At 47.6% G+C, this 12,460-nt stretch overlaps 1 protein-coding gene across 3 annotated transcripts in view; it reads left to right on the forward strand.

Annotated features, from left to right (window-relative positions):
- Nucleotides 1–11,695: 11,695 nt before the first annotated feature.
- The window catches only part of NTRK3 (neurotrophic receptor tyrosine kinase 3), a 416,191-nt gene continuing 415,426 nt past the window's right edge, over nucleotides 11,696–12,460 (forward strand). For all 3 annotated transcript variants that reach the window (XM_060282684.1, XM_035131834.2, XM_035131835.2), the window contains exon 1: nucleotides 11,696–12,416. In XM_060282684.1, coding sequence (XP_060138667.1) covers nucleotides 12,169–12,416 — 248 coding nt within the window. In that variant the 5' untranslated portion in view covers nucleotides 11,696–12,168. The remainder of the gene's footprint in view (nucleotides 12,417–12,460) is intronic.

Raw genomic sequence — 12,460 nt, forward strand, 5'->3', positions numbered from 1 at the left:
GGACAGCAACATTCTTAAAAGGCAAGTGCTGTCCCTTTAAAATGGAGACCTTCCAGACAGAGTGTGCCCAATCTGCTGAGTTCCAGTTATCCAGTGTTCATAACCAGCCAGTCCTATGATCCAAGCAGGTTCCCAGCTCAACTTCCTGCAACTCCCAGCTTGAGAAGTAGCACTGCGGAGAATTAAGAATGGTTACAGACCTTGAAGGGCACCGAAGCTGAAACTGAAAGCTGTTCCTACAGTCCTGCTTTTGAGCATCTGATGGGCCATTCTGGGAACAAGATGCAGGACTAGATGGGTCTTTGGTCTGATCCAGCAAAGGGTGCCATTCTTAAGAAACCAGAGGCTGATACCAGCCTGCCTGAGGCCACTTGGTGATTGTTACAACCAAGAGATCCAAACCCGCTTCTCTTCGATCCATGTCCACTACACCTAGGCATATTGGCTCATAATTATGTGTCACAAAGAGCTCTTTGTAGATACCACCACACTGGCCTCTAGGAGGCGCTGGCTTCAGCGGTAGGCAAGGAGAAGGGAATGTGGTCCAAATCAGGATAATAAAGGGCAAGAAAAGAAAAGAAAAGAAAAGAAAGAACAGGGTACCAATCTGGGTTGTCCCTTGCTTATAGGTATGAAATCTCGTCTTTTATCCTCTTGTAAAGGTTCTTCATTGTGCCCCAGGAGAAAATATCCAAGGACGCTGCTGCAAAATTATACTGGATTGATTGATTGATAACAGTTCAATTATTGTGGCTTCCCCAAAAGAATCCTGGGAGTTGTAGTTCGGTGAGGGTGCTGAAAAGTCTATGTTACAGCATGGAGGAGAGGGAACTGGTGACCCACCCAGTGATGTTTGCCTCCCCACTTCCCTCAGCCCAGCCGGCATAGCCAAGGAGCTGTAGTTCAGCAACACTGCGGAAGGGCTGTAACTTAGTGGCATAGCATGTGCTGTGCATGCAAAAGATCTTGAGTTCAGTTCCTGGCATCTCCAGACAGAGCTTGGAGAGAAGCCTGGCTGAAATCCTGGAGAGCTGCTGGCGGCCAATGTAGGCAATACAGAACTAGATGGACATAGGCAGATTCCTAGGTTCCTCTCTGGATGATCATGGATTCTTGCCATTAGAGAATCTTCTCCTGTTCAGAGGTCTGTAGTCCCTAGGACAATCTGGGGAGAGGAAACAACTGGGAAATCAATTTGAGACACACTCTTGGCTTGCTGGGAAAAGGGGGTCAGTACAAAGAAAGCAAAAGTTGGACCAGTTTCTCTTGCTTTCCTGTCTTCTAAGGTCATCCTGAGCATCTGCTGAGACCTAATTGGGAGCCGGGTACAAGCTTTGCTGCCTCCAGCCACCCCCAGCTGCTTGCAGATTAACCCCGTCTGGTCCCCATCTCCCTAATTTGGCAATGCAGCTCCCAAGAGTGACAGATATCAGCTTTTCCTCCCCTTTCCACCCACACCCTCTTTCCGAGTCTCTCAGGTGAGACTGATCTGTTTGCGAAAGTCAGTCTCGTTGCAACACGTGGGTACCTTCTCCCAACACACTTGGGGAGAAGGGGGGAAAAAGCAGGCACCACATCAAAAGCTGCCTTTGAGCTATTCCGAGAGCTAATGGGGAGGAGGGAAGGAAGGGGTAAAAAATATGGAGTTCTGCTGTCAGTACTGTTTCCTTTTGATGCATGTGTGAGCTGAACAAGCTTGGAAAAGCAGCTTGAAGTGAGCAGACTCCAGTGGGGACCACGATGACTTGGATTCTGCTGAGATCTTGTGCCTACCCCCTTTAGAGATGCTTTGAATAGGAGTGGGGACCTTCCACCTCACAGACCTTATTAGGCCCACCTCATCATCTGGCATGTGAGGTTGTTTTCGCCAAGCCATGCCCACCTGCCCTAACCCTGATGTCAGATATGGATGGTGGCAGCTGGTGCCCATTGGGGACTGATAGGGCAGAAGACTGGGAGACCAACACTAGGAGGAGCCAGAGTCGATGACCTCCCCATCCTCTTACTTACAATCAGTCAGAGGGTGGTTGGCTGAGGGCAAGCCAAGGTTGCGGGGCTCATATGCCCTAGTGGACCAGACTCCACTGGGAGTGGGGCAGATAAGGCAGGGATTAGATGAAATGGTCTTTGCAGGTACCATAAAACACTGTTGTTGTCTGAAACGTCATTTGAAATTCACAAAACCTTCTCCAGAGCATCAAGCCATGTTCTTCTCCAGAACGGTTTAAGAACAGGGTCCCATCCTGAAAAGTGGAACTTCTCAGATCACCATGCCTGTTCATTTCATTTCTTTTATAGGGTTTCCCTATTGTTTCCCTCCATCACAATCGTTTCTGTATCTGTTCCATGTGCACAGGTAAGCACACCTTACCAGAGGCCCGATGGAGAAAAGTGGGGCTCCTCCTTCAATGTGCACACAGCTGCAGGTTGTGCTGGGCCAGCCCTTGCACCTTTACAGCCGACAAGACCTTCTATGCTTTGGAGGGAAATTGAAAATTCCCCTTAGCAGGAACCCATTACTAGGGATCTGGGGATTTAGGCTGCTGTCTCAGAGGTGTTTGCAGTGAGCTCTGGTGGGAACCGCAGCAACTTTATCAATTCATTATAGAGGAATTGAAAACCTCTGCATATAGATTTACACTCCATTATCATGCTAACTCAGACATAAGCCCTACTTTTTCTGAGGCAGGGAACATCCCAGCTACAGCCTGGGGATTGAATTAGAACAGATCAGGCAGGAATGACATTGGGAAACATGGCAAACTATGTGTGTGTGTTCAGGCTCCAGCATTCTAGCCCAACTATAGTCAGAGCTGTGTGCAATCTATGTCTGTTAAAATTAAATTAAAAGATCTTCTGAAATACTGGCAACAAGATAAGCCAGATTCTGAACTAGACTAGCAGTTTGCATTTCTCCCATTTTGCACGGTGTAAAGTATTCTGCAATATTTTATTGTTTTGCTAGGTTTATTCTGCTTCTGCAGTCACAGGGCTGTGTGAGTAGATAGAAAGGGAACTGGAGTCCTAAACCACAGTAACCTAGCCAGTGTGGTGTAGTGATTAGAGTGTTGGACTAGGACCTGGGTTCAAATCCCCAATCAGCCATGAAATTCACTGGGTGGACTTCAGACCAGTCATTGTCTCTCAGCCGAACCTATGCCATAGAGTTGTTGTGGAGATTAAATGAGGAAGTGGTTGAACCATGTACAGCACCTTGCTCCTTGAAGAAAAAGGTGAGATATTAATGCAATAAGTAAGTAAGAAAGTAAGTAAGCAAGCAAGCAAATAATGGCCCACCATACTTTCAAGCATCTCTGTAGTCACAAGGATTACAAACTTGCTTCCTCCACCCTTTTCAACAAAAGCTGGGTAAGGTAAGGCAGGGAGCGGGTGGCACTGTGACCTAAACTCCTGAGCCTCTTGAATTTGCCGATCAGAAGGTTGTTGGTTCGAATCCGCATGACGGGATGAGCTCCCATTGCTCTGTCCCAGCTCCTGCCAACCTAGCAGTTCCAAATCACGCCAGCGCAAATAGATAAATAGGTACCGCTGTGGCGGGAAGGTAAACGGCGTTTCCATGTGCTCTGGTTTCCATCACGGTGTTCCGTTGTGCCAGAAGTGGTTTAGTCATGCTGGCCACATGACCCAGAAAGCTGTCTGTGGACAAACGCTGGCTCCCTCAGCCTGAAAACAAGATGAGCGCCGCACCCCATAGTAACCTTTGACTGGACTTAACCATCCAGGTGTCCTTTAGGTGATAGACAAATTACCTGCTTCTGTGCAAGGTAGATGCTTATTTATTTATTTATTGCATTTCATTCCTACCTTCTTCTCCAATGTCAATGTAGCGTATATGGTTCAAGCCCCACCCCCTCCTCATTTAATCCCCACAACAACCCTGGGAGGTAGGTTATGCTGAGAGGCAGTGACTGCCCCCCAGGGTCACTCAGTGAGCTTCATGGCTGATTGGGGATTTGGATCCTGGTCTCCCAGGTCCTAGTACAACACTCTAGCCACTATACCAGGCTGTTCCTCCCGGGCTGGCTGATGGCAAGAAATTGAGTGACTTCCACCCAGCCCTCCAGCTGGGCCAGATTCTTGTTAGGGATGGAGGAGGAATTACCTTGGTCCACTTTTCAGAGTAGATGGACTCATTCCAATGCTCCAAACCTTGCTTGTGGTTCATAAGGTGACTCCCAGGTAGATTATGCAGATGTTGCTTTCAGAGTGAACTAGGGATCTGTAAGTGAAAAATGGACTGTATACATAAGACATTGTGTGTATACAATATGCTCTCTCTGTATATGGTATGCTCCCCCTTGAAGCAATACAACTTCAGCACTCAAGAAGCATGCACAATGGTACTTATTTAATGTCTTTTAACATTTGATTTATTTATTTATTTGTGGATCCCAGAGTGGCAAATGTTATTGAAATCACAATTAACCATAAGCAGTTTACACTGAACAAATCAATCAGCAGGCATATAATGAAGAATTCAGTCGCACCTTGGAAGTCAAATGGAATCCATTCTGGAAGTCCATTCGACTTCCAAAAAGTTCAGAAACCAAAGCGTGGCTTCTGATTGGCTGCAGGAACCTCCTGCAACCAAGTGGAAGCCGCAGAAGTCCCATCGGACGTTTGGCTTCCGAAAAATCGCTCAAAAACCGGGACACTCACTTCCGGGTTTTGATCATTCGGGAGCCGATTTGTTCGGGAGCCAAGGCGTTTGAGATCCAAGGTACGACTGTAATCACAAATAAAATAGGCAGAAGATGCAAAATAATTTTGAAACATCACTATGCAGTTCCTCCTTCTCCAAAAGTCTGGGCAAAAAAGTGCATCTTTATCTGTCATCTGAATGAAAATAACATAGATGCACTTCATAGGAGAGGCTGCAAGGCCACCTGAAATGTGGGCAAGGGTTTGCCTCCAGTTCCAGTCCTACTCAGAGTAGACCCATTAAAATTAAAGTTGCTCATAATGGAATTCAACGAGCCTACTATGAGGATGAATAGCATTGGATCCAGCTCAAGATATGCCCCCCTCCCCATTTATGGGAATGCACTGAAAATCACTGAAGTGTATGCAAAATTTATAAATTTAAATGTGGGCTTTTTGTGTGCTCCTTCAAATCACCTGCACAAAAACAAGATTTAACAGACCTATGAAGACCATTGGTGCTTCATTCTGTTTGCAGGCTGATATGGATGGGGCACCAAGATCATATCTTGGCAAGAGGCAAGACCAAAAATTGCTGCCTCCAGTCAGCATAATACATCTTCCCAGGATGCAAGAGGGAAATGTATGTGAACGCTGAGTACATTTCCTTCCTCTGACTTCTTTCAGAGTGGTGCAGCAGAGGAGCCATAGATCAGCGGCGAAGCACCTGTGAAGCAAGTGTAACATCCCAGCTTCAATCCCAGGCATCTTCCATCAAGAGGACCTTTCAAAACAGATGGGGGACCCTTTTTGGCTCCACAGGCCAGATCCTTATCAGGATCAACCTTGCGGGCCAAATTTGACTGGTGGGCGACATCACAAGATGTCATTATTACACTGCATGATTAACAAGTGGGCCGGGAGCCCATCTGTCAAATTCATGGCTTTGCAGGCCTCCTCCCTGCTCCTCCTTTAAGCTTCTGAGCATAGACGTTCAAAAGGGGAGTGCAGGGAAATATGCAAGAGCTCTATGACAGTCCCTGTGCTCCAGTTTCAGCCAGAAAAGGGAGCACGGGAGCTGTCTTCAAGCCTTTTGCAAAAGTGCTGTTTGAAGCAGCCAAAGAAGCATTGGGGGCTGCATCAAACAGCCCTTTTGAGAAGCACTTTAAAGTTTAAAATGCTTTGGCCAAGAGTTGTTGTCACATGGATAAAATTTCTGGGGTTTTTTCCCCCCTTGAGAGAATTTCAGATACTTTCTCTAACCCCTGCAGAAGAAGAAGGCCACCTTGCAGAATTTTCTCCAAATATTTGCTGCCACACAATGTCCTGAAACGACACAATCAGGATGCAGACATGTGAGCAGAAGTTTCAGAGTGTGGAAGACAGCATGCCAAATGCTATTTTGATATAGGGTATTAGCCCCCCCCCCTCCAACAGCTTCTATGCCTTCAACAGACAGATATTCAGGAAATGCAAATTTTCCCATTGATGGGAAATGCAGTGATCAGGAAGCTACAACCACTGGATTTCTGTCTGCATTGCCATTAGAGCCCAGGTATTTCAGAAGCCCGATTTCAAAATGTACATTCTTTTGCAATTCAGAAATCTCATTTTCACATGAAGGTGTGACACATTAACACATTTGGGTTGTCACATGACATCTTGCTGACAAAATATTAAAGTTTTGGAATCTCGAGCTACAGTAGATACCGGCAAAGTTGTCAAATCAAGTTTGCAAATGAAGCAGGCGTTTATGTGCCACCCAAAATAGACAAGAGGTGGGAAAGGGAAGTTAATGGTGGAGAGGGAACTTTCCCCGCCCCCTCTCCCAGAATAGTAGAATTTGGAGTCACCCGTTTCTGACTGAGAAAAGGAAGTATCTCCCAGGGCTGCAAGCCCAGGCACACTTACTTGGGGGTAAGTTCCATTGAACTCAGTGAAGCATACTTACAGAGTAAGCATGCTTATATTTCTACTTCAAAAAAACAACAACTCTAATTTGCTTACATACGGTAGCATCAGAACAAAGGAAGTTGCCAGTGCTTAAGGAGCTACCTATTTGTTTTATGGGCACAATTCAAAGTGTTGCTATTGACCTTTCAAGATCTAAGAAATCTTGAGTCCAGGATACTTGAAGGACCACCTATTCCCCCAAGAGCCTGCCCAACCAGGCTTTGCTCAGGCCCTGCCCTAAGTGGCAATACGAAGCATGGGCTCCTTATTTGTAGTGTCTTAGAATCATAGAATTGTAGAGCTGGAAGGGACCGTGAGGATCATCTAGTCCAACCCCCTACAATGCAAGAATATTTCACCCAATGTGAGTCTCAGACTCTCAACCTCACATCCCTGTGATTGAGAGTCTCATGCTCTACCAACTGAGCTATTCTCAAGGCTATTAAAAAGTCTTTGGATCTCCCTGCATTTGACCATCTGCCGGACTACCAATCTCATACTACATTAAGGTAGCAGGTAAAGACTTTGGGTGGGATCCAGAGTCCTGCTAGTTGAACTTAGGTCCCACTGAAATCAAAGAGGAGGAGGAGGAGGAGTTTGGACTTGATATCCCGCCTTTCACTCCCCTTTAGGAGTCTCAAAGCGACTAATAATCTCCTTTCCCTTCCTCTTCCACAACAAACACTCTGTGAGGTGAGTGAGGCTGAGAGACTTCAGAGAAGTGTGACTAGCCCAAGGTCACCCAGCAGCTGCATGTGGAGGAGCAGGGAAGTGAACCCAGTTCACCAGATTACGAGTCCACCGCTCTTAACCACTACACCATGTGACTTGACTAAGTCCTATTGAATTCAATGGAGCTACTACCAGATAAGTGGTGCTAAGACTGGAGCCTTCACTAGGATCCACTGATCGTCCAAAAAAAAAACCTGTAATCCCATTCCAGAGCAGGTCTTCTCAGTCAAAAATGTACCTGGCCCACAGGACCTCAACTTTGACCGGGTTTCAGTTTAACTGTCCAGTTACCATTTTCTCCAAAAGAGTTGCATGGATTTGGCAAACAATTTTCTCTAGCTTTTAATTTTAATGGCATTTAATTTTGTTGCTGTTTTAGAAGCTGGCTGCCATTGGTGTGTGTGTGTGTGTGTGTGTGTGTGTGTGTGTGTGTGTATATATATATATATATATATATATATATATATATATATATATGTATATATATATATATATATATATATATATATATGAGAATTTCAGTTGGTGTGAGATTTCTCCAGCAACCTGTAGCCTTCCCGACTTCTTGATCTGAAAAAGCTCGGTGGAAGAATTTATCTCATGACGTCAAAGCTGTTGGGCTTTGATGAAGTGCTGGCACCCAGGAAGGCTGCAGAATGCAGACCACAAGTGAGGCAATTTGCAGAATAAAAGCAAGAACCCTCACAACCCCCCCTCCACCACCTCAAGAGTAAAGTAAGCAACTCAAAAACCCTGCCATGAGAAATCTGCCCAAACTTTGTCGTCCTTTTGATAATTTTCAAATGCAATTTCTTCATTAATTACCATTCATTAATGGTAAACAACAACAACAACCAGGAGAAATGTTCAGCACAGCACTAATTTTAAATGGTATGTGTGAAATAAATTAAAGAAGCAAGTATATCAGATGTATATCAACCTTGGGGTAGGGAGGGTGGGGAGGTGCTGGGTAGTGATCCTGCTGCCCCACTGCCTTCAGTCTAGAGCAGCACAACTCTATGTCAGAAGAAACATAGAGCAGCACAACTCTATGTCAGAAGAAACAAACGATGAAAGGAAATTTTGAATCCAAAGCATCCATCAATAGTGGAGGAGGCTGCCCACTCGTGTCTCAGCATGACTCACTGCTCTGCCCTTCTCAACGCCTTCTTATCATCTTTGGCTGAGTCTGCAGGTCACTCTGTCACATCTCAGTGGTGGGTGTGATCAGATTGCTCCTGAAATAGGAATGCAGGAGAACTGACGAATCGCAGAGGAGGCTGCCTATTGGGTCTCTGCAGGAGTCCCCTCTCCAAGCTTGCCTCAGAGGAAACTGCCTTATATAGTCAGACCACTGGTTCATCTAGCTCAGTATTGTCTGCACCAGACTTCACCAGCCAGCTGCCCTCCTGATGTTTGGGACTAGCAATTGTTACCAGTGGTGGCTGGTGCTCATTCAGACTGGTAAGGCAGAAGGTAGGGAGCCCCAACAGTAGATGGAGCCAGAGACAATGGCAGGCAGATCCAGCACCTTCTGCCTTCATCTCCATCCTCTGTCCTGCTGAGTTCTACAAGTGCAATACTGAGACAGAGGAGGAGGGAGCTGACAGACAGTCCCACCCCCTGGACTAGTCGACATAAGAAGAGCCTTCTGGATCAGGCCAATGACCCACCTAGCCCAGCACCCTGTTCTCACAGTGGCCAACCAGATGCTTGTGGGAAGCCAGCAAGCAGGATTTGAGTGCAAGAACACTTGCCTCTCCTTTAGCTTCCGGCAACTGGTATTCAAAAGCCTTCTTGCTTCCAACTATGGCAGCAGAACACAGTCATTATGGCTAGTAGCCACGGCTAGCCCACTCTTCCATGAATTTGTCCAATTCTCTTTGAAAGCCACCCGTGTTTGTGGCCATCACCGCCTCCTGGTTCCATAGTTTAACTATGTGCTGGCTGGTGGCACATTGCACCAGCCTCCATTGCCTGTGGGTGGCAAGAGGAGCTACATTAAAACATCTGGAGAGTGCTAGGTATGCAAAGACTGGCCAACACAGACTAGCAGAGGGGTCTTTGAGTTTTCAGACCAGAGCCCTCTGCTCCCTACCTGAAGATGCTGGGGACTCACTCTAGTCCCTTCTGTATGCAAAGCACATAGAGCTCATGCCCCCTTTCTCCTCCTGATCAAGGGATCTTGTTCAGCATCATGACTCATGCATAAATAGGGGCTTTTCTCCTAAGGGGGGCATTTTCACTCTCTCTCTCTCTCTCTCTCTCTCTCTCTCTCTCTCTCTCTCTCTCTCTCTCTCTCTCTCTCTCTTTGCTTTCTAAAATAAAACCTCTTTCCCCCCGCTGTTGCAAAGAGTGCTCCTGGTTCTCGATCGGAGTGGGGTAGCAGCAGTAACTCAGCTCCAATAAGTTTGGGAAACACTGGGCTCGAAGAACGAAGCTTTTCCGGCGCAATGTTTCTCCCCCTCTCCAAGAATCCAGGAATTCTTTCTTCAGGATTGCGAAAAGAGAGAAGGAAAGGGAGAGATCGAGAAGCCGGAGAGGGAGATAGATGGATCCATCCACCTGTAAGCCCGCGCGGTCCTGCGGCTGGAAACCTCGAAACTCCGCCGCCTTCGTGGCTCTTGTGTCTGTGTGCAAAGGAGCAGAAACAAGAGGCGATTAAAAGAGATGGGGAAAGGGGGGGGAGGAGGGAAGGAGAAGCCACAGAGGTGGGGGAAGAGGAAAGCGCCATAGTGGAGAAGCAAAGCAAATTAAGCAGGGCTCTGATCTGCTTGGGTTGCCGCCTGCCCCAAAATGCACCGTGCATCTTAATTCGCTTCAGCGTTGCTTACACACGCACACACATCTCCCGGTGCCATTTCGGCTCCCTGAAATCAGCTCCTTACACACACACACAAACACCCCATTCTTTTCCTCTTCTTTTATCTATCCCTGCAAAAACCCGCCACTACACTTTTGGACGCCCCCTTTGCAATTTCCCAAACAGTCTCCCCCTCCCTCTCCACTTTCCCCCTGGCAGGTCCCCTCCCCCTTCGCTCATTTCTCTCTTTTTCTTCAGACTCATTGATTTCTCTTCTTTTAAAGCTTGGGAATCCGACTTGAAGAAATAAAATAAAATGCACCAACACCCCACTGTTTTTTGTGGGTTTTTTAAAAAATAAAATTATTATTATTCCTTTTGTATGCAGGAAAAGAGGAACACTCCCCCTTCTCTTGTTTGCAAATTCTGACTTGTTTGCTCGTGGGTTGTATCTGTCTTCGCTGCAAATTCTGCTTTTTCCATAATCCAGATTGCCGGAATAGAGACGTGATTGGCGCTTGTATATTTTATTTTATTTTTAGTGTGTGTGTGTGTGTGTGTGAGAGAGAGAGAGAGAGAGAGAGAGAGAGAGAAGCCACAACAAGAGAGTGGACCCCCTCCCCCGTCCGGTTGCAATCCCACCCGGAACTTTTCTCATGTGCAGATCTCTCCAGGAACGTTTCCTCGGGTGTACGCCAGCCCAGTCCACCCGCAAGTGGCACAAGACAGCCGCGCAGTCACGAGCGCAGGCTGCGCGCCCACGTGGTTCTCAAGCCCTTCTCCTGCGCGTGTTTCCTCGGAAGCAAAAGACACCCCCCCCTTCAATCTCCGGAGTTCAGCAGAGCCTCCTTCTCAGGAAAAGGCGCCCGCAGGATCGTTGCCCCTTCCCTCGATCTCACCGCGGGCAGAGTTCCCGAGGATCGACGTGCCTTAGACTAGGATCGCTGGTTCCCCCGACTCGCCAATCCACCCCCACCCCACCCCAAGAGGTAGTAGGAGGCGATATTGCGAAGCGGGCGAGGAAATCCTCCTTTAAACAACCAACAAACCGCGCAGGCTTAGGGGGTTCCCTCTTGCACCTCGGCATTGCACGGCGGAGAAAAAAAAAAGAGAGAGAAAATTAATCTCTCGCGCTATATCGCTTGCGCGCATATTACATCTTTCTGCAGCACTGCTGGGCGTGGGAAGGGCTAGCTGGCCGGGTTGGAGGACACACACACACACACACACACACACACACACACACACACACACACGACAGGAGGCGGCGGCGGCGAAGGAGGAGGAGGAGGAGGAGGCAGGGAGCCCCTCTCTTCTCGTGCCCCTCCATCTCCTCCTCTCCCTCTGCGTGGCGTTTTTTCTTGCAGGTGTTTCAATTTTAATTCTGCCCGGTAGGTGGGACTTGGTGACTTTAAGCACCATCATATTCCCCCCCCCTCTCTTCCTTTCCTCCTCTCCCTCCTCCTCCTCCTCTCCTCGCTGCCGCTGCTGCTGCCTTCCCCCTCTTCTGTTGCAATCTTCACAAGTCTCTGGGAGAGCAGCGAGCGAGCGAGTGAGCTACGGTGGATCAACAAGGCACCGAGAAACGCCACCCGCACCGCGCACACACCAGCCAGCCAGCCAGCCGCGATGCAGCGCTCACCGCTACAGTAGGGGGAATAAGCCAGCCTCGCCGACTTGCCCATCATGAGTCCATCGAAGGAAGGATTTTTTCTCTACATGCCTCCGATCGCTTGAGGGTGGTTTGTTTTGTCTTTTTTTTTTTTTGCTTCCTCCCCTGTCCTCGCCCCCCTTCTCCCTTAAAACCTCTCTCTCTCCCCCTCTCCTCTGTGTCCTCCCCTCTTTCCCCCTCCCTTTCCACAACCTCCCCCCTCTTATTTTTCTCTCTCTCTCCACACCCTCCTCTCTCTCACACACTCTCTATCTCTCTTTTTTTGGATCCTCATCAGGCTTAATTTTTTATTTTTATTTTGTATATATCAATAATTCTTCTGAAATAAAGCCACAGCGAACCGAAGATGGATGTCTTGTTTTGTCCGACCAAATGTAGTTTTTGGAAGGTTTTCTGGCTCTGGAGCATTTGGGGAGACTTCTTGGTTTCCGTCTTGGGTTGCCCTGCCAACTGCCTTTGCAATAAGACCGAGATCAATTGCAAAAAGCCGGACGATGGGAACCTCTTCCCCCTTTTGGAAGGGCAAGATTCCGGCACGAACAACGGGAATACCAGCATCAACATCACGGACATCTCTAGGAATATCACTTCAATGTAAGTCCTGTTTCTTCACCACCACCCCAAAATCCCTTCCCAGT

The sequence above is a fragment of the Zootoca vivipara genome, chromosome 14, assembly GCF_963506605.1.
Source record: "Zootoca vivipara chromosome 14, rZooViv1.1, whole genome shotgun sequence".
Taxonomy (NCBI): domain Eukaryota; kingdom Metazoa; phylum Chordata; class Lepidosauria; order Squamata; family Lacertidae; genus Zootoca; species Zootoca vivipara.